Source organism: Corapipo altera, unplaced genomic scaffold, assembly GCF_003945725.1.
Source record: "Corapipo altera isolate COAL_440 unplaced genomic scaffold, ASM394572v1 57, whole genome shotgun sequence".
NCBI classification, from domain to species: domain Eukaryota; kingdom Metazoa; phylum Chordata; class Aves; order Passeriformes; family Pipridae; genus Corapipo; species Corapipo altera.
Genome location: NW_020884905.1, coordinates 2,946,471 through 2,972,589, shown reverse-complemented (window position 1 = coordinate 2,972,589; position 26,119 = coordinate 2,946,471). Strand labels below are relative to the sequence as shown.

Genomic DNA, 26,119 nt, shown 5'->3' with positions numbered 1-26,119 from the left:
CTGCCAGAGAGGCAACAATACAATTAATAGTTGATGTAGAAGTTGAGGGAATAGTGGTTAGAGGCTGAAAGACTCTAGGAACACTTAAAAGGCAAATACAAACACTGATGCAACCCTGTTACACCCTTTACATTTGCCACTTCTGAACTGCCTGCAGACACATGCAGCGTATGCACACCAAAATACACTTTTTTTCCCCCATAGCTAGCAGCAAAACTTAATTTTGCTTCATATTTAATAAATTTTAGAGCAAAGTTTTACTATCCAACAAAGCCTACATCCAGTTGATAGATTAATGCTGTATAAAAAGGAAGAAATAAATTTCCCATCCCTGCAATTGATTCAACCTTGGAATAATTAATGCAACTAATTTCAGGATGGTGGTAAGCTGCAAGCATTAAAAACCAGAATTTCACGTGTAAGAACAACTTTCATAAGTTTTTGTTAATTTTTGGACAATTGTAAACATTTCCAAAGATTAGTAAGACAAAGAAATGCAAACCAGAGTATGCAGTTTCCAGGATGTTGTCTCCAGCCCGCAATACGCAAGCCCAATATTACAGAACTCACTGTATTATAGGGACAGAGGTCAAAAGAACACTCCCAACTGTGGACAAGAAATATCTCTGCTTTATATGGACATCTCTCCTTTAAATGGACAACACTGTTTCACAAATGAATTCTATAATGTAGTACAAAATAAGACAACAACTCCATGTCTTCCATGTTAACTTTTTGGATCTTCTGAGTTCAAAATTTTAAACTGAACGTTAATTAACTGCTGCTGCATGGCAACTGGAACACTAATATTTTGGCAGTCCTTTTCTACAGGATGCCCATTTCAGCATCAGTAGGCACCAGACACCCAACCTCACAAATAACCGTTCATCCTGTGTGCTCAGCAAAAACTTTGTGGACACAAAGTGATCACTAGTGTCAAATTATTGCTTTGTTAATTGTTTACACCTTTTGGCAGTGGTATTTCAGCTGTGTGCACACTCACTTGAACACAGAGGTGACTGCAAATGCTCAGCACTCAGGACATCTTACACAAAACTGCTCTGGATGTCATGTCAGCTATTAACCTAATAATATTTCTGTAGAAATTAGATAAAAGCTTTCCTCCTGATGACCAAAACCACACTAATGCCATTTCCCTAATGGAACAGAAACACACAATAACACACACCTCTCACGAGCGAGAAAATTTGCAGTTTCCACCTGCTGGCAGAAGATGGTAAATACCTCTCTTGCAAAGGAATAAAGTGCAGTTACATTCTACCTTAAAACTCAAATTACTAGCATTTAAGACTTTGAAAAACCAAACAAAACCAGCCTAGAAAACTGAAACATCACCAAAATAGTAAGAGAATTGTTTGGAATTGGAAAAAACATTCAAGCAGTTAAAGACTAATCAGTTGATGGTCTCACTAACTTTCAGCATCTGCCTAGGCAGGATGCTAAGAGCCTGTTTTCCCTTGTTACGATTATGAAAGAGATTGCACTGTTGTGATGAGGAAATACAGAACCCAAACTAAAAACCACGATTTCCCGTAATCATCATGCTGGGGGTGGGGAGGGGAGAGGAAGGGAGGATAAATGGTAAAGGGTAGGGGGGAACAACCACAGTAAACACTAGTTAAAACATATGACTTATAAGAGTTTCATAAAATCTAAGAATTAAGAACAACTGACACACCTTCTGAAAGAATGGCTTCCTTCAAGTAGAGTAGCACATCTGCAAATTTTCTGACATCATTCACCAGTTGCATGATATACTCTGGATCCACAACAGGATTATCATAGCAGTCAGAATTGGAGCTAATGCTGCTCAGAGAGCTGCTCTTGGTGCTGCGCCCCATTCCCCAATTTCCCGAATTAGAGATGGTGAAGAAGTTGGAGGTAGACAGTCGGGCTAATCCCAAACCACGCTTGTTACTTCCGCCGTTCTGTCGCAACATCCCAGCAGCCGCCACGCTTATGGAGCTCTCGCAGGTAACACTCACTGTCACTTAATGCCCATTTGATGAGCCAAAGGTGAAACCCCTGAAAATTGGGGAGGGGGAAGGAGGTGGAGGAGAAGGAAAAATGCTGATTAGTACAGAAATATATACAAAGCAATACTTTAGTACTGACGAGATCCAAAACTTCTTTCAAGATGATACTGCTTTGCATTACAACGCTGAACTGAGTATTATAAAGGTTTTCGACTGTTTGAAGTTATTTAAATTCATACAGCACGTAGATTGTTGCATAAAAGAAATCAATGGTATGTAGAAATTATTTCAAAAGCTATTTATGATGCATGCTTATTTCATAAGAAAAGCTTCTGCCATGAATACTTATTCTGCAAACCTTAAAAATCACATTCTTTATATTTACCAAGACCTATTCTTTACCATGAAATGTTATTACAACTGAATATAATTGCAAAAACACCTGATGTGATATAGACCATGAGCAACATCCCCTCTTGCATGAACCACCAAGCTGTATTCAGCATCCTGTCTCTTAAAATAATAGCCTTAATCTGATAGGATGAGTTTTCTTTGTGTAGATTGTGCCAAGCAAGTCATCATGACCTATCACAGTTTGTCCCACAAAGGAAAACATCCTGAAAGAAGTTATGTGGGTTTTTCAGGCTGCTATCTTTTATTATGAAGAGCAATCAAAGGAAAAACATAGGAAAGTGGAGAGATTGAAAAATATTCTAGTATCAAAGTTTATCTGCAAATCTCAGTGCAGTTATCTTGAAAGATGTTGCTCTGTTTTGGTCCACCTTAAAAGTTCTACCATAAAAATGCACAAATTTAGGGGAGTATAAGTAAGCAACTACCTGCATTCCTTTCATTTAGAAAAAAAAGAGAAAGCTACTGCTAATTTCGCCATGTTGGGTTAAGCGATTCATTTCAAAGCAGCAAACTGCAGGTGGCAGAGTCAGGTACGCTTCCAGCAGCTCCCACAACGCCTGCTGTTGTTCTCTCAACACCAGGAGAAATTCTCAGTGTTTACAATCCAGTGTAAACACCCAGAGAAAAAAACCAAAAACCAAATTGGAACATGACAGCTAGAAAGTTAACGTAGGTCGCAGATACATCTGCAGTAATTTCTCAAAATAAATTATTTTACCTAAAAATAGAAGTTATTAAGAACTAAAACATGCAGGTTGAAACGGGTTCTCCTGCATGTGTTTGGTTAGACCAACTGAAACAGTAGCACCTTTAACACTTTGAACACTCCCTCTATGAATTTCTATAGGCATTACTCTAATGCACTTCAATTATTTTTCCATTATTTCTGCTTTATTTCTCTTTGCAATTTAAAAATATCAGAGGAAATGTGGTCAAAGCAGTTGTTTTTGTAATTAATCTGGCAGGCCTTCCAGGGAGCATGTGCTGGGGGGAGGGGGAAGAAGACTTCAGAATTTAACACAAATTAACTGCTCTAATTTCTGTTTACTGTTTTAAGTCTGTACCTATAAGAGTACACATGACACTATACAAATAATGCAGATAATTAAGCAATTCCAAACACCTCAAGTAGACTGAAGTGAGGTTTACATTAAACACAGTGTTTAAGCAAGTTTCTTCTGTTCCCACATATAATTCTCATGGCTATAAAGCTGCTTTGCAATTCCACCTTGCAATTAAGGCAAAACAAGCCACATAACCTTCCCTCCTTTTAACAAGTGTGATATCTATTTATATCGAGACAGATATTTTCATATTATTTAAAAGACAAGCCTCTTTTAAGTCTACCAGCTTCAAAGTCAACTTTAAGTAGCATGATGTGTTAGACCTGTTCCAGTGGCAAGTCCACGCTTTTAAAGATGTGTTATTTTAGAGATGTTGCTTTTTTTTTTTTTTTGTACAAGCAGTACAATAATGCCAGCACTGTAAAAATTATAAGAGTGATGACAAAGCGTTTCTGAATTAGAAAAACTTGAGAGAAACTTCTGCTGTAAAGCAGCAGCATAAGGAAAACCGAGCAGCTTAGTACAACAGGCACCTTTTCCTAGTAAATATCAGCCCTTACGTCTGTTCCTCCTATGTTACAAGGCAGAAAAGTTTCTCTCCCAGAACACATGCCTTTCATTACTGAGAAGTGTTTCATATTTCTTCAGGAGACTCTGGCTTTGAAAACGAAAAGCGTCCACCAGCTTTGCTATAAACGCCTCCAGACTCCTCCGGCTCAGAGCGAGCCATTGCCAGTCCCGATGGAAAAAAAAAAAAAGGAAAAAAACTAAAGCGCCAGATATTTCAGAAATTTGCTCTCCCAGCACAATTTCTCCGGTAGGGAGGGGAAGAAAGGAAAAAGAACGGGGGGAAAAAAAAAAAAAAAAGAAGGTAAAAAGGAAAAGGGGCCACGTCGCCGGCGGGCCGAGGGCAGGGCCGCCCCCAGTGCCCCGGGCGGGGGTCGGCGCTCGGCCCCGCCCCGCGGCAGAGCCCGCCAGCCCGCACAGCCCCGCCGCAGGTAGCGGGGCAGGGCGGAGGTGGGCGCTCGGGGAACCGCCCGGCACCGCGCCGGGCAGCGCCGGGCGGGGCAGTGGGGCTCGGAGGGGTCAGACCCGCACCGGCAGAGGGAGCGGAGCGCCGGGCCCCTCCAGCCGCCCCCGCTGCCCCGGCCACTCACCGCCGCCCTGCCCCACACGCTCGCCCGCAGCTCCTCCCGGCGGCGATAGGCGACACCCCCGTCCCGTCCCGGCGCGTCCCCGCTCCCTCCGCCGGCCCTTACCGGAGAGCGGCGGCCGAGCGCAGGCAGCAGCCGGGCCGGGCCCCGCGGGCCCGTGGCGCGGCCGCCCCGCTGCCCATGAATCGCTCCCCTCCTCGCCGCGCGCCCCGCGCGACGCCCCCGGCACCGCCCCCGCCCCGCCATTGGCCGGCACCGCCCCGGGGGCGGGGCCGCGCGCGGGACACGCGCCCTCCGCGCTCGCGGAGCCGGGGGCGCGAGGGGCCGGTGAGGGAACAATGGCCGGGCGGGCGCAGGAGCGGACGAGGCGCCCTCCGGATCCCGCCCCGGCGGCCTCTCCGAGCGCCGGCTGCGGCCCCGCCAGCAGCGCCCGCCCGGCCCCCGTCTCGTGCGAGGAGCGGAGACCGACCGCGCCTTTGGCGTGTGGGCAAAGCTCGGGGAAAGGAGCTGCGCAGGAGCGACTGGTGTACACAAAACAAGCTTCAGAAGCGAGGAAAAGTCCAAATTCAGGCTACGTGGTGTTTGGCAAAACAGGATTTACTTTTAAGTGATTTGCCCAACGAGAAACAAAAACACCGTGGCAAAGAGAATATATTTCTCATGCTCAACCTCCCACGCTTTCTACTCCTGAATCCAGTTTATCATTCATTGTACAGCTTCCAGTATTGTTACGAGTGAGAAATGTGTGCGTGCACAGACACACACTTTGCTTTCTACTATACTCAGCCTGCTTTTATTCCTTGACAAACTGTTGGCTACTTAAGAAAATATAACCAGTAACAAAGTCGAAATACAACATCAGTCTATGCCTGCAGGATAGGAGTGGATTCAGCTATCCAGGCAGCCCAAATTTTGGCATAATTTTGCTTCTGAATTTATTTACATGTGCAGATAATGTGCACATTTTTCAGCTTAAGGAGAATTTGGAAAAGCAGCTGTTTGCATCATTGTCATGCAGAAATTCAAATAGTTCCCAGTGACACAAGGACCTTTCTACCTCAGTGCAGACTTCTCTTACATGATTTCACAGTGACTGATGGTAACAGTAGTTTTTCCATCTTCTAGAGGCAGGGACTACAGACCCACAATTTCTTCCTCAATATTAAAAGACCATTTAAATTCAGCAACCTTAGATCCAATGCCCAAGCTCTGGAATGGGACATACTTTCAATAAAGTATCGAAGTCCTCAGTATCTAGTTCTTAGCCCAGTTCCTCTACCTACCAGTTTCAGGCTTTACTTCTGGAATTTCCCCATCCTTGCATCCTTTCTCCAGCCATTCCAGCACACTACCCATGCAAGAGTTTGTGTTAGAGCACCAATGTTCTCCTTGGTTCATCCTTCCTCTCCGTATTTGCCATAATTTATTCTTTTGGAAGAATTCTATTCAATTTCTTTTGGAATTTACAAACCCTTAAACTAAGCAACCAAACTAAAACAAGTTGTGACATTTCTTATCTCTAGTGTCAATGCTAAGCACTGTTCAATACCTTTTCTTCACCTTAAAAAATCCTAAATAAAGTGTGATGTAAATTCAGACATTTACAGTGTTATAAATTCTTTAAGTTTCTAAAAAAAGCAAACAAAGAAAACAATACCCCGAGCTTCAAAAAGATTTTGATCATTCATTTAATTGATCCTGCAGATGTCAAAATCAGGCCAGAGTAAACAATTGTAAACTAATTTAATGTGAAAGCAAGGAACTATGGCAGGGAATGCAAGTTAAATAGTACAACCAGCAATCACATCATCAGAAAAAGCATTAAAGGTTTATTGTGGGAAAAGTCATTGAAACCATTAGATAAGCATTCAATAGCAACAAAAAAGATAAACAAGAAATTCCACCTATACTTATCAATAGATACAATACAAAGCAGTGGATACCATTTGGTCTGTCAAATCTTTGTTCAAAAGAAAATCATGTAGCTACAGCAGATTGTCTTGTCCTTACAGACATGCTTCTTGAAAATAGGAGGGACTTCATCTTGCCATAACTATACCATTCCCAGGCACGTTTTAGAAAATGCTAGGAAGAATAAACTGAGCTCTTCCAAGTACATACCCACCTCTAGTCCTTTCACTGTTTCTGAAGTAGACATACACTTCGTTATGCCTCAGCCCCTCCATGTGTTAGTCTTGTCTCTCTCATCTCAGCTCCCACATAAGCTAACCTGTGTCCGTATAAGAATTCAGCAAATCTATTGGTGAATTGTTTGTTTGAAAAAAAACCCCAAACAAACCAGTCCCAGATGTCAAACTAAAAGTGACAAAGAAGTAGAAATACTAGGATTACATGTTTTTATACTTTTGAAATATTTTTGAGTTACTTTTGATTTGAAACATAAAAGTGTTCTTCATTGTGGGAGGCCTAGCTTCAAACGTCTTTTGAAAATAGGATTTGAGCCCACATCTGCCACATTATGGGAATGTTAAATGAAGTTTTGGGTTTTCCTCAAAGTAAAACAACAAACAATTGTCCTTTTGCATTTTCGTTGTTCAGAGCTTTTTTCCTCCCCATTTTCAGTTTGGCTGCCAAATTTAATACAGTCTTCCACATTACTCCTGAATCAAATCTAGCACAAAACAGCTGCAACCATGTCCCAGACTGTCTAGTGTTGATTACCTCCTAAACTGCCTTGGAAAATATTACATGAAAGAGAAATGGAACTTACAGATCTACCTTCAAGAAAATATGGCTTGCATAAAAGGCCCTGTGTACATCACAGGTTGCAACTTTTGCTGCAGCAGATAAACTGGAAGGAGGATTAAGGGTCTGACAGCTGCTGTATGTTGGTCATCCTTTACTAGTTTACAGGGCTAACGCCCCTTTTTTAGCCAAGTATAATCTACAGCATCACTAATGCAGGCTTCAGGGCATAAACAGAAGCTGAGCAGGTGAAAGGTTGCTTAAAGTCACCTTTTTCTGCACTTTATCCAACTATCATAGTTTACTTGGAACAAATAATCAGTTCTTTCACTGAATAATCAGTTATTAGGCAATTAGGGAAGACTGGGGCAATAAAAATAGTACAATCTCAACAACAGTACAATCTCTAAGAAGAGACATCAAAATTGAATTTGTTTTCATTTCAAATGCTGATTTTTCCTGAGAGCAGCCACTGCAATCTCTAACTCATTAATAGCCACTGGTATGATTCTTTTAACAGGGTTTTTTTCCTGATAGAGCATGTGTACACAGTTAAATAAAAGCAATAGCAGATCTCTGTTACAATATAAAAGACAAACCAATAGAAAAACAAACTCCCAGTACGTTTCTTTCTTCTTAGTGCTAAACAGTACTTTACTCACACAAAAAGTCACTTTGAAATTTAAAGAAGTACCTGCATGATGAAAGCTGTTCTACATTGCAGCTTCCATCACTGTTAAGAAAAGAAACATTTCTAGGTTGCACCATTAATGTAACTAGAACTGGGAAAGTGACTTTAGTTGAGGAATCAGTTTCAAAATACTGTCTGTATTCTATGTATTTGCAGAAGTGCCAGATATTCTAGACTAATTGGAAGACATAAATTATGAGTATATCGCTTGCTGTGAGCAATAAGCATTCGATACAGAGCTAGATATTTGTTACTATTGTTAACAGCCAAGTCTGCAAGGGAAGTAACAGCAAGAACCCCGAGCCTGGCCACACACTGAGCATGACTTTAAATAATTTTTAACGAACTACTCTCAGAGGTAACTTGGTAGAAGTTTCCACCCTCTGCTTACATTCCAGTGAGCAGAATTCTGCTCTCAAGAAGTATTTCCATAAACCATTTCTTTTTAAGAATTTATATACAGGCTCCTGCAAAAGGCTAACATAATCGGTATATCAGAAAACCATTCAAGACTCAGCTTCTGTTAAAGGAAATAATGTGACATTTTTGCTAAAACACAACTTTGCCGACTGCTATATTTTAAGTTTTAATGAACAGTCTGAAAATTATTTGTATAAAATCTGAGAAAACTCAGAAAATTGATCCCCCAGCCCCACTGCATCTACTGATGATTTATAGAAGATTTATTTTTTTCTCTCACAAGATCCTCTTTCTGATTGTAGTAAATGCCACCCACATACCTGAGAAACCATCAAGATATAAGATTCATGCACTCTTCCTAGAACATCCTACATTTCAGTCAGTGCACCAAATGCCCTTAGGGGAGCTACGTGGGTGAAACTGCAGCAGCCACTATGCACTGGAATGAACCTGCAGAGGCAACTGATAGAAAACAGGAGCACCCCATGTCCTGCAGACGTGTTTCTCACACCATCTCCCTTCTCACAGCCATCTCTCTCTTCTCAGTCCTAATCTTCAAGGCAGACCACAAAACACTTCAAAAAATGAGCAAAGAAAATGAAATTTATAGCTTTAGCAGGTATTAAAAAATGTATTTTTTGTTTAATGGCTCAACGCAATTCACCCCCAAGATAAATCCCTTCATGCTTTTTAGCACGATGAACTAGGCCTCTTTTCTATGGGAGATATCACTCAATCACCTCTCCCCTTGTTAATAGCCCTCTTATCCACTAATCTCTCCTCTATTTCACAATTATTGCCTGGTTTTTGTCTCAGAAGATCTAGCTGTTTTTTAGCTTAATGCAGAGCCGTTATTCTCAAACCTGATGCCCCCAAATTATTGACTTTTTCTTTTCAGTTAGTTCAACTGATCTAATTTAAAGCTCATTCTCTGGTCTTCCCTATCTTTATATGGCATCCTGCACTGCTCAGGATGAGCTACATAACATCCTAAATTATTCCTCAAAAATTATGCAAGGTTGGAAGCATGATGTGAGAAATGCAACTGGACACAGAACAACTCCATTTGCTAATCCTCTGGGGAAAAGGATTGCCAATGGCATGGGCAGCACCCCATTTCCTAACTTTTAACAAGCAGTTTCTTAAAAAACTTCCACCTTAACTAGCAATTGCCAAGGAGAACAGTGGGTGGTGAGGAATGAGAGGAAGACTGTATGAAGGAAACAACTTCCAGAACATTCGCAGCTTGCCAAACACACTATTAACCAACAGTAATTACGGCACAGCGACCTGCTGCTCTGGGAGCCAGGAGGCCTGAAGCTAACCACCCTGGCTCGGTTAGCCCCACCTGCCCTACCGGTACCAGCAGGATTTAAGGGAGAGAAAGCCCAACAATTAAGGGTTAGCAGAGAAACAGCCTGTTTCTACAGGGAACAGGAGGTTTGGGTGGGAACTCCTTGTCGGTGGTATCTTGCCAAAGGCTGTCAGCTGGGCGGCTGTTGGTCTGATGTGCTCTGGGCAGCAGGGCTACTGCCTGCAAGCTGAGAGAGGTGGTAAGGAAAACTGTCATGCTGGATTTGCCTTGCAGGAGAACGGGGTTGTGATGCAGCTTCTGCTGGCTTTGTGATTTGAATGAAGGGTTGGAAGTAGATTATACGATACAGAGACAGTGTCACCCAGTTTCTGAAAGCCCTTGTGGTGCCAGGCCTGCAGGGTGCTGGGGAGGGCTCTTGCTGCTGGCGGGGTTTCTGTCTCACTGCTCTGAAGCATACAAAGTCCTTCTGAAAGCACTGACTGTCGCTGCTCTCAGCCTTAAAGCAAAAACTCATCTGTTTGTTCTTGACAGGTTTTAGTAGTTATAGTGTTTGATAAATAAGGTTAAAAAAATAGCATGGCTAGAAACTTTTCCTTCCCCCAAATTTGACTGATTATTAACACAATGGTTAAGTAAATTCAAATGTAGCAAATAAACCCCGTAATCCTCCATAGTTTCAGAACTATTTGACATACATTGTTCTTTCTGGCAAAGAACAATTGTTAGAGGAAAAATTGAGTGTACTTCAGGTTGGGAGAGCAGGTAAGGTCCTTAAGTAGGAATCAAATGCACTACATGTGATTAAGTGGTTTCTATTTCCAGATCTATGCTTTGCCACTTCCTTCCTTCTCCTGCCACTGATGTTGTGTCATAATTGTTCAAATCCAGACCTGAAAAAATGGTCTAGGTTAAAAGAACTCTTATGGTTAAAGGTCTTGCATTTCACTGAGATCATTTTGCCAACACAGCAAGCACGGCTTGCCTTGATGCTGGCAAACCCGAGTGTACTAGTTTGTGATGGGGTAGGGAGCTGTAACCTCACAACCTGCTTTAGGGGAAGCTGGAATAGTTTTTCTCATTGTGGCTTAGGATTTTCTGTGCTAGTCTCAGGGACTCTACTTGGCTTCCACATGCAGTTTTGTTGCCAGGGTTCATATTTTTACGTTGGAGCCTAGACAAAAAAAGCGAGATTCAGCTAAAGATCAGCACTGTTGATATCTCAGCAGTTTGTGCAGGAAGAAACTGTTTCATATTCAGTTTTTATGTCAATTTAACTGTTTCAGATACAATTCTGTAGGTTTTCTGGGCGTTTTTTCCCCAGCTTGGGTGGAGGGGGAAAGAAAACATACACAAGAAGAGTTAAACCAAAGCTATTTCTAGCTACTTGCAATTATATGAGAAAAACACTGTCTTTTACTGCAACTGGACCAAGATAAGATATTCTCAGTATATGTATCCTCATAATAAAGTAAGTGAACCTTATTTAATGAGTGTAATTAAAGCACAAAGCTGGCTGATTTTGGCTGGTATGGACAATCGAGCTAATCACAGTGAAATCGAAGCGTCCTCGCTCTGTGTGTTGTTACAACAGATATATCCGAACTGCGCTAGGGGAGTGCTCAGATACTGCGAGGGAAAGGTGATGAACTGCATTCTCCTGTGTGTAATTAATGGCCACTATTTGGTACTTCAGGACCAGAAAGGACTGGAAAATAAAAGTTATTCTCATCAGTACAGAACAAGGTATACTTTACCCTTACTAAAGCTCAGAGATAATTAAGCTCTTTGCCAAAGTAGAGCTATGTGATTACTCTTCTTTCTAACTATAGAGGCAGCATCTAACCATGATATTAGCAAGGCTAGGAAAACATAATCCAGCTATAATGTACGGCTGATCTAAAGCTTTACAGAATTTCATATGCTGGTCACATTACCTGAGGAAGTACTTTTTTTGCAAGGAGCTCATTCTGTAGTTTTCATCCTGGACTTTATAACCTGAATATCTCAGCCAAGTTCTTTCTAACATCTTCTTAACAAATTAAGTATTACAATCTATTTTGTGATACAGTAGTTTTAATCACCTGTATTAACTGAGGTCTTTAAAATGACATCACATTTTATTGAGCACTAGGGTGCATATATATGTTAGAGGGTATAATATTGTTCAATGAAATTGCTAAAGTGATTATGATGTGTTTATAGGTTTTGAAAGTACAGTGCTGTTGCCTGTGTCTTTTGTGTCAGTGAATGCAGATCAGTTTCCTGAGGCAATATTGTCATGAGAATTTTGTAGCATGTCTCTAGACTAGCATCAGGAGAGGGCTCTGCTCCTAGTCCTACATAACAGTTTACATAACTCATTGGTGGCATTTCTCATCTAAAAAAATCTGGTCACTCTGTCACTGCCAATTATGAATGCTTCTTGATCATGAATATGAGTTTCAGACAAAGCTTCTGGGAGAAGACTCACTACTCTAACTGGGCTTATGTACCCAGTATTTAGTTTCTTTCAAAATATTGGATCTTCACTCAGGTGATATAATTACAAACAGAGGAAAGAAACATCTGCCATGCAGTTGTGAGACTTGACCATGTGAACAGATCTCATACAAATAAATGCGAACAGAAAACATACAGGTATGGGCCCCTTAAAGGTGAGCAAGTTACTAGATGCCTCTGGCATATCTTTGAGTATGCTAACCCCTGAACTACTCTACAAAAGCTTCAGTAAAATTAGTGTACTCTGTACAGTTTCTGATAGAACAGTTGTAGATGTTTGGTCCCAAGAACGATTCCTGAGTGGCTCTCAGCCTTGGTGCAGCACCTGAATTCCTGACGGGGATTTCCTACTGACCTTAACTGCTCTTTGCTCAGGGCACAGGTTGTTCAGCTGTCCTATAATGAGGCTCTTAAATCTTCTCATTCACAATACAGGGAGTGTAGATGCCTAATGCAGAATTCCCTGCAGGCCATGGGCTGGGACACCAAGTGTTATAGCCCATCAGTTTCTCACTGGATTTGGCCCAAAAATTCCTAATCCAACACCAACAGTGGTTTGTCTGTTTTGTTTCCTGTTTTTGTTTTAAATAGTAATGATGAATCTGATTAGCTGCAAGACGACAGATGCTATGGCAATATAATATTTGAATAACAGATGTGAGAACAGACTCCAGCCTTGTTTTAAATGCCATGTTATTTTATATTATTTAACATTTTCTTGTGTAATGGAAGCCAGTTTCTGCTTTTCCAGAAACTCTTTACTGAATAATATGTACAAAATCAGGACCATTATTATTTTATGCGTATATAATGAGAAAATATAATTGTTGTATCTAAAAGAACAGTATATATTTTGAAATATGATACTAATCACAGAAGGGTTAAAGTAATAGAACTGATCTATTTCTGTCATCTTGCCCAGGTAAAATAATCGAATATGATGCTTACAGTTATAGGTCAACAACAAGTAAAAAACCTCAAAAACTGAGTCTTAGAGGTTTCATTTAAGAGCCAATTTTAGGCAACAGGCACACATGGGGATTCCCTGAGAGTACCCCAGCTTGCCCCATGATTCACAAAGATGGGATGCCCCTGTGAGAATGCTTAGGCCTCATGTTGTGTCAAGGTGACTGCAGATAGTCCTTTTGCTTTGGTAGACAGTGCTAGTAGCTGCTTGGGGAAGAGCAGTCCAAGTAGGTACAAGTCTACAGAGATGAAAATTCCATTCTTCTAGAACCAGAGGTCTTTACCAAAGGCAGGCCACAAACCTGGGGCAGTTCCCTCCTTGTCACCCTGCTGCTGTTGTGTGGAGCAGCTTTGGAGACCATCCTCTTCAGACAGATAGCTTCCAGTTCAAGATGCAGCCATGAAGCAGCATATAATCAAGAAAGCCACACTGGCAATCTTCTTTAGCGTAGGAATGTGACTCCAGTGTTGCTGGAGCATTTGCCATCTAATTTCAGTAACTTCTTCCAACCAATAGAAAAATCTGAGACAGGCTTGGCTGCCAAGCATTACAGGCTTTGAAGTCCTCTGGCAGGTAAATCTGTATGTCAGTGACCTACAAAAACATCAAAAGGTACGTCAGAGAATGCTCTTGTAAGGGCTGGAAGCTGAAAATCTAAAAGAAAATCCTCAGAGATAACGCTAAAAGACTTCAAAGGTAGGAGATACGCAGAAAATCAACAACACTGGTCAAAATCAGACAGAGAAACAAAAATTTTCTCTGACAAGTAGAAATTGGAAAGGAAATAAAAAGGAGAAATATGTACTGCTTTTTATGGTCACATGTGTACATGTACTTTATAAGCAACAGATATCTTTTCTTCATATATATTTACTGCTATGTTCAGAATATAGACATAGACAGTTAATGTTTCAAAAAGAAACTAATAATTGACATCCATATTTATCTTTTTACTCACATATCTAAAGGTACTATAGAATGATTTCTTTTTTATAACATAGTTTATCACAGTGTAGCAAGTATGTAATAGTGAAAGACACCACCATTAAAGATCATGTCCTTCACATAACCTGCCAGAATCCATATGTGACTGAAAATACTCAAAAGTGAAGGCATTAGTGTAGGAAATTTATTCAGCTATGCATTAATCTCAATAGTATAAGGGATTTTTTTTTAATAATCTCTGGTACTTTATCTCTTAAGCAAGGATTTTTCATCAATAAAAAACCGAGAACACAGAATTTACACAGAAGGAACTATGGGACTGGAAACAGGTAAGGCTTCAAAATAAGAATGACTAGGCTGGGTAAGACCAAGAGTCCAATAGAACCAGTATCCTGCTTCTCATAATAGCCATGAATGGATACTTAAGAGAGATATGAAACATTGGACAGGAATATATTCCTGAGCTTGCAGCCATTTGCAGCTGAGAAACTTCCTGAGCCAAGCATGACTTCTGTATATCTAGTAATTCTCAGTGAATTCCTCTCCTATGTACATGTGTCATCCTCTCCTAACACTAAATTTTTAGCAAACACAAGATCCTGTAGCAGGGAGAGTTCCCAGCTTGACAAACAGACACTGCAAAGAATTACTCCTTTTTTTTTCTTCTTTTTTTTACCTCTCTCACTACTTTTGATATCTGAGAGTCACATATACTGTAATGAGATTCATTCTTGGTTTCTGAATCTGGCTCCTGCCACAAAACCTGTTCTGTGAAGACAGGCTCTATTGGAACAAGCTGCAGGAATGGGTCTTCCATCAATGCCACTGTGTAACAAGTGAAATGAATTGGAAAAGAGAAGGAAATAGCAGCAGCATATGGTTTTGAACATCAAAATGACCACAGGAAGACGTGTTCAAAATGCATTATAGCATACTTGCTTGTGCTCTGTGTGGTTTACCATGGTGCCAGAGTGCACAGGGCTGTAGTTAAAATTCCATTGATTTTTTTTTCCCTTTTTGTGAAGTTCTGTTTTCAATTTTCAGTGTGCAGTAGCAGTGTTACCAAATATGGGAGAATCTGCAACCACTCTGGACCTGTATCTCTGCACTGGGAATGCATAACATAAATGGATTTCTTTTTAATTTACTATTTTTTTTGTTATTCCAATGGTTAAGCACTGATTTCCTGTAGCCCCCCATATGGACAGAGAAGCTTACAGGCAAATGATAAAGTGGATTGGATTTTTTCTGCTTTGCATCCATGCAATTTAAAAAGAGAAAAAAAGCTGTGAAAAGGAATGCTGTTGAATATATAAGATACAGTAAGAAGGGTTAAAAGGGTTAAGCTGTTCAGGTCACCTGTTTCACATCCAACATAAAACCTTTTTTTTTTTTTTCCCTTCCCTCCAGGAGGAAAATAAACAGTTCCCTTATCCCTAGGGTGGTAGCAAGCCCTAACAAGGAAAAGCAGGACACATTCCTTCCTTCCTTCCTTTATAACCAGTCACTGAATTGCTCCCAACACATTCCAGATCTGGTAGAATAGCTTAATTGTCTTCACCTGGAGGCCACTGCCTGAATTCCTGTCAGTTAATGTAGCACCTCTGGAGTGAGACACTACGATTTCTTTCTGATGAAAGTGGGTTAAGCACCCAGCCCGATGGTCATGAGCAGTTTCATGGGCTCATTTGCATATGAAGATTTATGAGTTTCTTGGGTGTAACTGTGCCTATAAAAGTTCGAGTCTTTAAGTGTCATCAAATGTAATTACTCCCTAAAGACTTAGAACAGATATGAGAAACATGAAGAACTGTTTATTGTAATATGTTGTGGTTATGAGTGAAATCTTTAATTGCTTCCTTACAATGAAAGGTCTGCATGGAGAAGGGAGTGTTGCTGGTTTGCTTTCACTAGTGGTGAAAAAGGTAAATTTCTGTAACAATTCATGATCAGATGTGCAGTGTTATTCCACCAGGCAGCTGAAATTTTGCAAAGCTATTCAGACAATAAAAAATTCTTGTCACAAAACATTGTCAACCAGTACTCTGGGTCAAAATTTCTCATTTCTGTAGTTACCGTTCACACAGAATGCCAAGAGGGGTCTCAAGATTCAAATCCTAAATTAGTAGTAAACCAAAAAAATTATACTTTTTCCAATTAGACAGTTAGACTAGAAACATTAAAATATGTAAGTGTAGGAACTCCAAAACAAGTAGTTTTTCCTTCTTATGCACTTGCTCTATTCCTACTATATTTTATGAAGTATTTTGTAATACAATTTAAAAGCTTGCTTGTGTTGCCTGATTCTGTTCCAAGTGAAGTGAAACATTCATGTTGTTATAGATAAAAACTCTGGAATAGAGTTGAAAACAGTTGTTTCCCTGAAAATATTTTTTCTTTGTGTAAAGAACCTTATTATACCACAGGAAAGGAATGGAATACCTATTTCTCAGGTGTCATGTACCAATATGCTTCTTCATTACTCCCAAAACTACTGAAACATTACCCAAAGCAGACCAACATTAGACTGGTTTGCTATTATAATAGCAGAAGGAATACACTAATTTAATTAATCTTTGGAAAATTAAACTAAAAGAGATCTGTAGATCATTAGCTCCATAGTTGGACTACTAAAATTATTTCTGCACAATGTGTTTTACAGGTATTCCAGAAAATCAAAGTTATGAAGGCAAAGAGGGCTATGCTGTTTCATCAGCAATAAGCCCCTACTGTACAGATGTTCACTTTAGCTGTAATAAGTCCACAGTCACCCCATACACATATGAGATTTGGGAATGAAGATCAAATGAGTAAAGAAAATAGCAAACTCACGTGTAGAATTTAAATTATCTGTCAAATGCAGATACTGCCGGCCATGAAGTGTACATCAGAATTCCCTTTAGCATTTGGTTTTTTTAACTCAACTCAAGCAGCAGCTGAGTCATGTACAAATCTAACCCTGTGGCACCATCCTGTGGCACACCTGGCACTTGCACAGCTCTTGATTGCTCTTCCAGCTGCTGTTACCTGCCTGTGACTGTTCCGCCAGGAACAGGGGTGGAGCAGAGGATGGTCTGGAGCTTTAGTTTCATGTCTCTTTCTGTGGCTAAGTATCACACTGGCTACTCTAGCAAAGTTTCACCTTGTCCTTGGGAAAGTGATTTGAAGGGAAGGGAGTTTTCCCTACTCTCCTAAAGTTGATTCAAATATTATAGTATATTAATACAAATTTATAGTATAAATGCAAATAAAATATAGAATTGGGAGATATATATTTGAAGAAGAAATACTCATATAGGCTGCAAATATTCGTTCAATAATTCTGAAAAAAATAGAATAAGATGACTGTGGGATTGGTTCTGTGGGAAATATTTCCAGTAGAGTTAGGGTGGTATACAACTGGAGAAGAGGCAATAAGGCATCTGACTGTAAAAGGAAGGGAGAGAAGTGATTCATGTCTCAAAAGTCCCTGAATTTGAGTTGTCTGCAATAATTTAAAGCAAATAGTGAAGTGGTGAGTAATCAGAATACACCAGATTATATTTGATTTAGCTGGACTTTCCTCAAAAATAATCTGAGGAAATTGATTGATTTTCTAGGCAAAGACAATGGGACACACTTTATGGAAATGAACCTTAATAAAACACATTATATGGTGCCACTCAGAAATTTATTAAGTTGGGAAAGCTGCTAATTGTTATATGAATTACAGTACAGGGAAGGAACTGGGTAAAAGCAGTAAGATACTGAATGATTTTTAATCGTGAATCCAATATAGTCATTAGTGACCTTACATAAATGGTACCAGTGCTCTGTTGACAAAAAAAAATAAAGTTAGAAGATGTCATTAATATCATGCAGAAAAAAATGGTTGATTCCAAGAAGTGGAAGTATTCCATTATGTTGGAAGAGACTGTGTAGCTTTAAGGCAAATCTTAGATCACTTTAATCACTATTCTCACGTTTGCTCCATTCTTCTAATAGCTCTTGCAACTTATTGCTGTTTTATTGAAATACAGCAAACTCCAAGAGCAAAAGCAAAAATATCCTTAAAATATTAGCACTACGTTCATGGTGGAATTGCATTTTGCATTCAAAAGAAAGATGATGAATTTAGAATTTTTGGAGAAGAACCTTAAGGTTAGTTGGGATCGTTATGTGAAAGTTTGGAAGATGAATTAAAGTTTATTGAACCAGTAAGGTACTGCTTATGTGACCACAACTGAATCAAATAAACTTGTAGTCTAAGACTTGCTACTGCGAATGAGCGGTTCCATTATCCACCTCTAGAAATTCTCAGGAACAACCATCATGACTTTAAATTAGATTGTAAAAACCTCTCCCTTTTCTCCATCCTCCTTCCCTAGACTTTTGTTGCTCATTTCAACCTTCTTTTCTGAGATTTCAATTACTACTTTGCTTTCCTCCTTCTTCCAATGTAGAAGTCAGTGTTCTGCTTTCCCTAAGGTTGTACATTATTCAGGCATGTAATCTTTTCCTCACAGATATTCCCTTCTCAGCAGCAGAGGCTATGGTTGTGCTACATCGCTACACAGATCTTATTTCTGTTATGAACAAAAGCTTCAGTTTTTCCTTACTGAAATGATCTTGAAAGAAGTAGAGACTTATGTTTCTTAACATGTGATGGTCCTCCTGTAATTGGAACAATTGCTTTAAGCTGTGAGATGGCGCAGAAGAGGAGCCTGTTGAGCACCCACCTGAAAAATAGCAATTTCAACGGTGCCTGAATTAAACTTGCAAAATGCGCCTGCAAGAATTACTCAGTACTTGCATGTATTGATCTCTTGCCTACTTTTAGTAATTCACCCTCCTCTTCTGCCAGACTGCAGGTCTTCTTGGGCAGAAAGGTATTTCAAAAACACAATCCACACAACGCAACTGCTCTGCTTCTCATTTACCCCGATAGTTATGTGAGTCAAGCCCTATGATTTACAATTTCAGATTACAAAAAGAAATATATAATAAGATTAAAAATTACAGCACAGGTGTTTCTGAAGGTAAAATATCTGGCACAACCAAGTTTAGGGAAATAATTAGGAATATTAAGTTTATATTTCTTTTTGCTTAGTTATACACAACTATTAGAGTTTTGGTTCCTAGTTAGTATTTGGTTGCTTCTGCTGCCTGTTTATGCTATTCCCACCAAGTTAGTGTGAAATATATTAGCATGTGAACATTCAGTGCATTAACTAAGATGTGACAATAACATGGAAACATGTCTTTACTTGTGGTAAAAACTCACTCTCATTTCAGATAACACGGCAATTGGCAGCTGAGTTTTGACTTGGAATGATGTAATTTGGATGATTATTTACTTAATAGTTAAACTGTGTATCTTCTATTTATGTGTTCTGCATTAAGATGGACTGTGTGGGTTCAGCCTTGATGAGCTGGAGCAAAGAATGCTGCTCTACCTTATAAACTGTGCCTTAGCTGGCAGGCAGAGAGGATGAGCTTTCAGCTGTGGCTTAGGGTGTAGCTCTATGTAGGAAGGAACAGAGAATTTTCTCACGTTGGTTAGAGACATGCAATTTTACCCCTGAAGGCTGAAGAGTAATATTTTTCTTCCTTCTGCTAGAACATGATAAAACTTCACTATTTATTTTTTTCCTTTGAAATAAACATTAATTTATTTTTTGTATCAAAAAAGGAAAAGGGTGCCTATGAATCTGTGTATTTATTCATATACATGTACATGTACACATATGTCTATCTATATAACTCCAGAAACTTTCAACATTTTTTTCTAAAACATGTAAAACACTGACCTGTATAGCATGAAGGCAACTATCCTAATGGGTATCACATTATACAGCTATGTCCATTAGATCTCCTGATAAATTCAGTTTAAAATTTTAATTTCCAGTTGACATGAGCTAGACTAAAATGCCCTGTAAGCAGCAAGATATAATATTAATAAATTAGTAGCAAAAATTATTAACATATATTAATAGCAATACATAATATTAATAAGTAGTAGTAATAGTAATAACAGGTAGTAGTGACATCCTTTCTTTAAAAATAAAAAAAAAAAGAGGAAATGGCCTCAAGATCCGCTAGGGGAGGTTTAGATGGGATATTAGGAAAAATTTCTTCACCAAAATAGCTGTCAAGCATTGGAACAGGTCGCCCAGAGAAGTAGTTGAGTCACATCCCTGGATGTATGCAAAGGACACGTAGATGTGGCACTTAGGGACATGGTTTAGCGGCGGACTTGGCAGTGCTGGGTTAAGATCATTGGACTCAATGATCTTAAAAGTGTTTTCCAACCTAAATGATTCTGTGATTCTAAGAACTGAACTTGAACTCCTACCATGATTCCCCCGTCATGTCTTCTCTCAGTCCTTTTTTTCTCCAGCTAGTTAGCTCGAAATCCCTCCTTTCTGTTTTACTCATAGCTCTAAGAGTCACCCTCTTGTTTTGCAACACATATCCACTCTGCTTTTCTTGTCTAATGATTTAATTCCCTCCTAATACCAGAATCATTGTTCAGCCTATGTAATCTCCTTGTTCAACTGGTCTCTCGGTCCTCCTTCCACTGGCTTCCTGACCCAAGGTGGCTCAGACTCCTTTTCTAAATACCGTCTTGCTAAGCCACTCCAGTTTCTGTAGCCCTTCTTCACTGATTTCTTGTCAAGCCATTTATCTTCCAGTCTCAGTCTTGCCTCATCCTAATGCATTCCTTTCACCCCTCATCTGGTTTATCTGCCTGCATTCAAATCAGTAGGATAATTCTTAAAGTCAAAAACTGTTACTTATGTTCAGTCCCCATTTTGAACTGCATTTTGGTGTAAAGCACCCACTGCAGGAAAAGCCTTTGAGCCTGCATAGTATTTGATCAACAGCTGACTGCTCAGTCTGTATGGAGGAAGGTTGCAGAGACTTGGATAACATGATCTGTAAGGCTGGATAACAGGACCTGTAAGGAAATGGATGCTGCATGGTTGCTCTACAGTGATGCAGTTTGCTTAGCAGCAGGAGCTGTGAGGGACGTGAACACACCGAAGGATAGAATCTCCAGCTCTGCTGGTAGCCTAAAGTCAAGAGTTGTTACAGAAGGCACACGAATCTATTTTTGAAAAGTCAGTAATTTGGCAGTGTGAAGGAGTAAGTGAATATCATATGTGACTTCTTCTTAGTGTATAAGAGCAGACCATTAGGCTCCTGGAATGCTCAGTGTCTCTGACATGGTTAATCAGAAGGGCTCCTATAATAATCACCAACTTGTGAAACAATGGGTGGAGACAGGACTTTGATTTCAGAAATCCACTTCAAGTTACAACATTGCTCCTCCATCTTCTATCTTTCTTCAGAGTGTGCTGAAGTGTGTAGCAAAATGGTAATCAAATCTGTGTGTTAATAAATGCAAAGTATTGCATACAGGGAAGAAATTCTAATTCTACCTTAATTCTCAAAAAAGATCTGAACTATATTGACTCAAAACAATGATTATCACTTGCCAAGGAGAGAAGTTTAGTGTATAACATGCACTTTATACTAAATAGTTTGAAAGTCTCTGTAGTGAGAGGAAGCAGGAGGTATCAGTTTCCAGGAATATGACAACAGGGAGAAGAGTTTTGATGAGTTTAAAATTGGACCCTCCCTACTGATCTTGACAGTGATTAACTAAGCAAATAGATCTGCACATAGAATGTATTAAAAGCCTTGTTCTGTTACATTAGTGTCCTTTCTACATTACCAATGTTAAGACCAAATTATATTTGTTTAAAGAACACATCACCATGATGGCAATGGCTCCTGGAAAACAGAAAGATGGGTCTGATTAAGTTATTATGGCTCCAACCTAATGTCTGTTATCTCTTGACCAAATATGAGTGATATGATTCCTTTTTTGAACAGTTTTAACAATTCAAGCTGCATCACCTGAAATAAGAAGGAACCATAGCATTAACAGTGATGATGACATAGCTTTTCAAAAGTTATATCTTTCATATAAGCTAGTGTCTGCCAAATTCAACTCTGCATTGCAAAGCATGGTGATGAAATACAAGTGCCTAAAAGCTTTTTACATTTTATTAATATGTTTAAAGTAATTTATTTTTCTGTTGCTTGATTCTGGGAAATAATTAGACCATACTGGCATGGCATCTTTCATTAAAAAAATTAATATCTAAGCTGAGACAGAAAATTTATGCCAACTTTCACTTTGCATCATTATAAATGAGCAAATATATTAATCAACAAAGATACAAGCAGCTGAAAAACTCTACTTATAAAGGAATTATGAGACAATCTCAATAAAAAAATTAGAGCTCTACCTAGGAAAGAGACGTTAGTTGTAAATCTATTTTAAATGCCTTTGTTTAAATTACTGAATTCAGCACATTCAGATATCAAACTTGACAACTTGACTTTGCAAAGATCCATGGTACTGTTCACGAATTCCTTTTCTGTAAAATGTTACTTAAAAATTTCTTTCAGTTTTCTCACTTTTTGATGGAAAACTGAACATTTTTTGAACCATAAATTATTCTATGTGCAATAAGGCTTCTGATCTCCAATTCATTATGTATCTAATAAAACAATATTTGAGATAAGCTAGAAATAAATGTTGAGCAGTGAAATACTTTGGCTGTCAGATCACCAAAAGCTATCAAGATCAAACTGAGTTCTAATCCACTTCAGGAAAAAAACCTGAACAAGCTAAACAGGAACATCTAGTTTCTGTTACCATTTTACTACCCACTCACCTAATCCAAACAAAGTAGGCAAGAGAAGCTCAAAATGCCAACTGACACTGACTGTTCAGAAATGCAGAGTACTGCATTTTCTGTTTTTTACACAGGTTGTCCAACAAAATTGACTCACAAAAGGAGTATCAGCATTCTAAGCATCAATGTGAACAGCTCAGTTGAGACATCTTTCTGTCAGAAAGAAAAGTCAGAACCAGATGCCAACTAACAAGGAAAGCAAAAGAAAACTGAATTCTTAGTACAAATCAGTTTTTTTCTCTCATCTGAAATATCAGTGTGTTTTCTGAACCATCAGAATATGAGTAATTATAATACTTAATGACAACAAAATCTAGAATGGGTGTCAAACAACATACTTTAGAACTAAATCAGTGTGTAAATGTTTGAAATTAGAGTAAAATCCACTAGGAAAGCAGATATGTGGAGTCTATACCGTCTCTCAGAATATCTGATACTATCCATGTACAGAGAGAAGACCACATAATTTCTGAGTCTAATAAGTCCTATGTACTTTTGCATTTTCACCTGGACTTCTAAATTTATGAGCTGTGATTATAAAAAATGATCTGTCATCTTTATTTTGAAAAGGCATGAGGTATTAAGTAGAGGTAAGAGTTGTTTTTATAGAGGATAGATCACAGTCATGTCAGAAAACCCAGGTATTTAAAGCAAAAAAATAATCAGAAATCAAGGAATTGCACGAAGGAGACTTGTGTGTAGCAATTAAACTCTTGTAGGATATGGTGTCAGTTAATAAAGATTAGGAAAGTACCCCTATCCCCACAGACTGGGAAAGTGAAGCAGTAATGGCACTGAAAGTCTGCAAGCACCAATATATTTAAAAGCCAATGCTCTGTACATCCTAAGATCTCTAAGTATTTTTTTTTTCTATACACCACTTATCTTCTTTTGCCCACACTATCCCCCTATTTTACTTACTGCTCAGAAAGACTAGTTTCTCACATCTTAAGTTCCTGTAACACCCCAATCATCTGAGGGCAAGCAGGAGGTAAGAAAGGGGCAAGAAAAAGAAGAGAAAACAGGAGATACAAAGAAATGGAAGCATGTCTTCTCTCTGTGTTCTGTAGATCAAAGAAAGTTTATATCTATTTCAATTTCACCCTGTAGGCCCCACTCTGAAGATCAAACCTGTGTTATAATCAGCATATGTTTCATGGAGGTGTAGGCTTATGGGTTTTTAGTGGCTGATACCATATCCACACTACTTCACCCGCACTGGAGTTTGAAGTTCTACAAAGTGATTATACACATAATGATACCATTTTGCAGATGTAAGTTGTATTGATGAGGCTGTCATTGGGAATAATCTGTATCATTATTCATATACCCACATTTGCACATATATGAACTGATACATGATAAAATGTAGCTCAACTTCAGATGTGTAACTTCCTTCTGTTAAAAATCAACCAACAAACTTAATACTCTGATATAGCACTTCAGCAGAATGACAAAACCTTATCACTTAATGCTGATCACAGCATTAATAAAGAAGTTCATTAATTTCCCTGCAAACCATGCCAGATTCTACAACTAAGAGATATAACTAGGAGATAACACAGATTTCACAAGAGATCACATCAATTCCTCGAACTTTCCCTCTTACTCCACTAGTTATTAAGTTTTCAATATCATAGTACTTTACTTATCATTAAACAAGTGAACAATCCTACCAAATCGATACAGACTTAAAAATTAAGCAAATCTAAGTCTACGGAATGGAGTCCAGCACTACACAAATCACCTTCAAACTTAACTAACATACATGATACACAGTTTGCATCTTACAGTTTACCTCAACTTACATAAATTAATCTCATTCTTCTGCCACCTTTCACAACATTTGTAAATTGCTCTCTGTGATATTAATATATGTTACATTGGACCTACAATAAACAACAAGATTTTTCATTTAGTTATTAGATGACACGTTGTTCTCAGAATATAGTTGGGTGTTGTATGCCAAGTGCCAAAAGCAAATAATACTGGTTCTTCCTGTTCTGGGAGAAACCAAATCAGAGCATCTTCTTATTTGGTAACCTAGACTCCATTAAAAAAATGTATCCACATAACTATTAGTAGGACAAAATATTCACTCCATAACAATTTCTTATATTTCTGACTTTGACTCAAGGGTCTAAACCAAGATTGGGTAAGGACATGAATTGAGAATCTGAACTGTTTAGGAATTTTATTACTGCTTTTTATTAATCAGACTTTGTTTTTTAAATTGGGATATGGAAAAACTGCTTATGAAGATAACACTGCTTAACAATTCAGATACAGGACCACAGCCTATCCCTTGATGTTGAGGCCTCATGATGTCTATTAGGAGATTTAAGGCTTTAATAGTAAATGTGCATCTTCCTACAGGCTTCAGTCTTCCAGAGTGCACTTTCTCATTTAAATAGCTTGCTTTCTATGGATGTCCCTACATAGTTAGTAAGAAGTTTGAACCATACCATGGACCATATTAAAAGTACAGTTGCCAATTTGACCTTGCTTTTTCAGAGAACTTACACACAGTAGTACTAACACAAGTGAAGAGATGCTACTCTTTGTTACTTCCAAGCTACCATTCCAACACTAGCTTTTACATTGGAGATACATTTGAATTAATGTTGCTCTTATCTGCTACCTTGGAAAAGCCTCACAGTTGACTGGTACCAAGAATACCAAGAAAGCAAGATGGCTGCAAAGTATAAAGTAAGGAAATGCAGCAGATCTCAAATTCAAGACAAAAAAAAAAGGAGCTTGTATCACAAAAGCGTTTGATCAACGTGTGTCATTTTATCAAGGATATGCTTAGTCATGAGTTTTGTTGGAAACTGATGAAATAATGGATCAATAAAACCCTCATGTTTTAAACTAAGTGCCCATTTATCAATCATGCTAACAAAGTTATTCTGAAAAAAAAAAAAGCAACTTTCAAGAGTGGAGGTAGTAGAAGACACAGTGGAAGGTTGGATGCATGAGACAAGTTTCCCAGAAGATAATAGGTGAAACTATTTACAGACAAGTTAGAAGAGAAATAAAATATGTAGTAGGACATGGTATTGGCTAGTGTCAAAAAGTGGGATAAGGACAGTGAGGCAGACAAACAGCAGAATGCGAGTCAGGCAGACATGCAAACAGCAAAGGTCGGCATGGCCCAAACTGATGGACATTTCATGTAAACAAGTTAGACGGTG

General features: G+C 38.9%; 2 protein-coding genes across 9 annotated transcripts in view; one reads left to right on the top strand and one right to left on the bottom strand.

Moving 5' to 3' along the window:
* ARHGAP29 (Rho GTPase activating protein 29) overlaps positions 1 to 4,798 on the bottom strand; it is a 49,587-nt gene extending 44,789 nt beyond the window's left edge. For 5 of the 7 annotated variants that reach the window (XM_027651444.1, XM_027651447.1, XM_027651449.1 and 2 more), the window contains exons 1-2: positions 4,009 to 4,220; positions 1,700 to 2,046 (exon numbers count right to left, since the gene is read on the bottom strand). In XM_027651444.1, coding sequence (XP_027507245.1) covers positions 1,700 to 1,961 — 262 coding nt within the window. In that variant the 5' untranslated portion in view covers positions 1,962 to 2,046; positions 4,009 to 4,220. Of the gene's footprint in view, positions 1 to 1,699; positions 2,047 to 4,008; positions 4,221 to 4,734 lie in introns of those variants that run through there. The other 2 variants (XM_027651445.1, XM_027651446.1) reach the window with 2 other exon arrangements.
* A 5,140-nt stretch (positions 4,799 to 9,938) lies between these two features.
* The window catches only part of ABCD3 (ATP binding cassette subfamily D member 3), a 45,766-nt gene continuing 29,585 nt past the window's right edge, over positions 9,939 to 26,119 (top strand). Inside the window, exons 1-2 of one of the 2 annotated variants that reach the window (XM_027651771.1) lie at positions 9,939 to 9,999; positions 14,435 to 14,501. In XM_027651771.1, the coding sequence (XP_027507572.1) occupies positions 9,954 to 9,999; positions 14,435 to 14,501 (113 nt within the window). In that variant the 5' untranslated portion in view covers positions 9,939 to 9,953. Of the gene's footprint in view, positions 10,000 to 11,196; positions 11,230 to 14,430; positions 14,502 to 26,119 lie in introns of those variants that run through there. The other variant, XM_027651772.1, reaches the window with a different exon arrangement.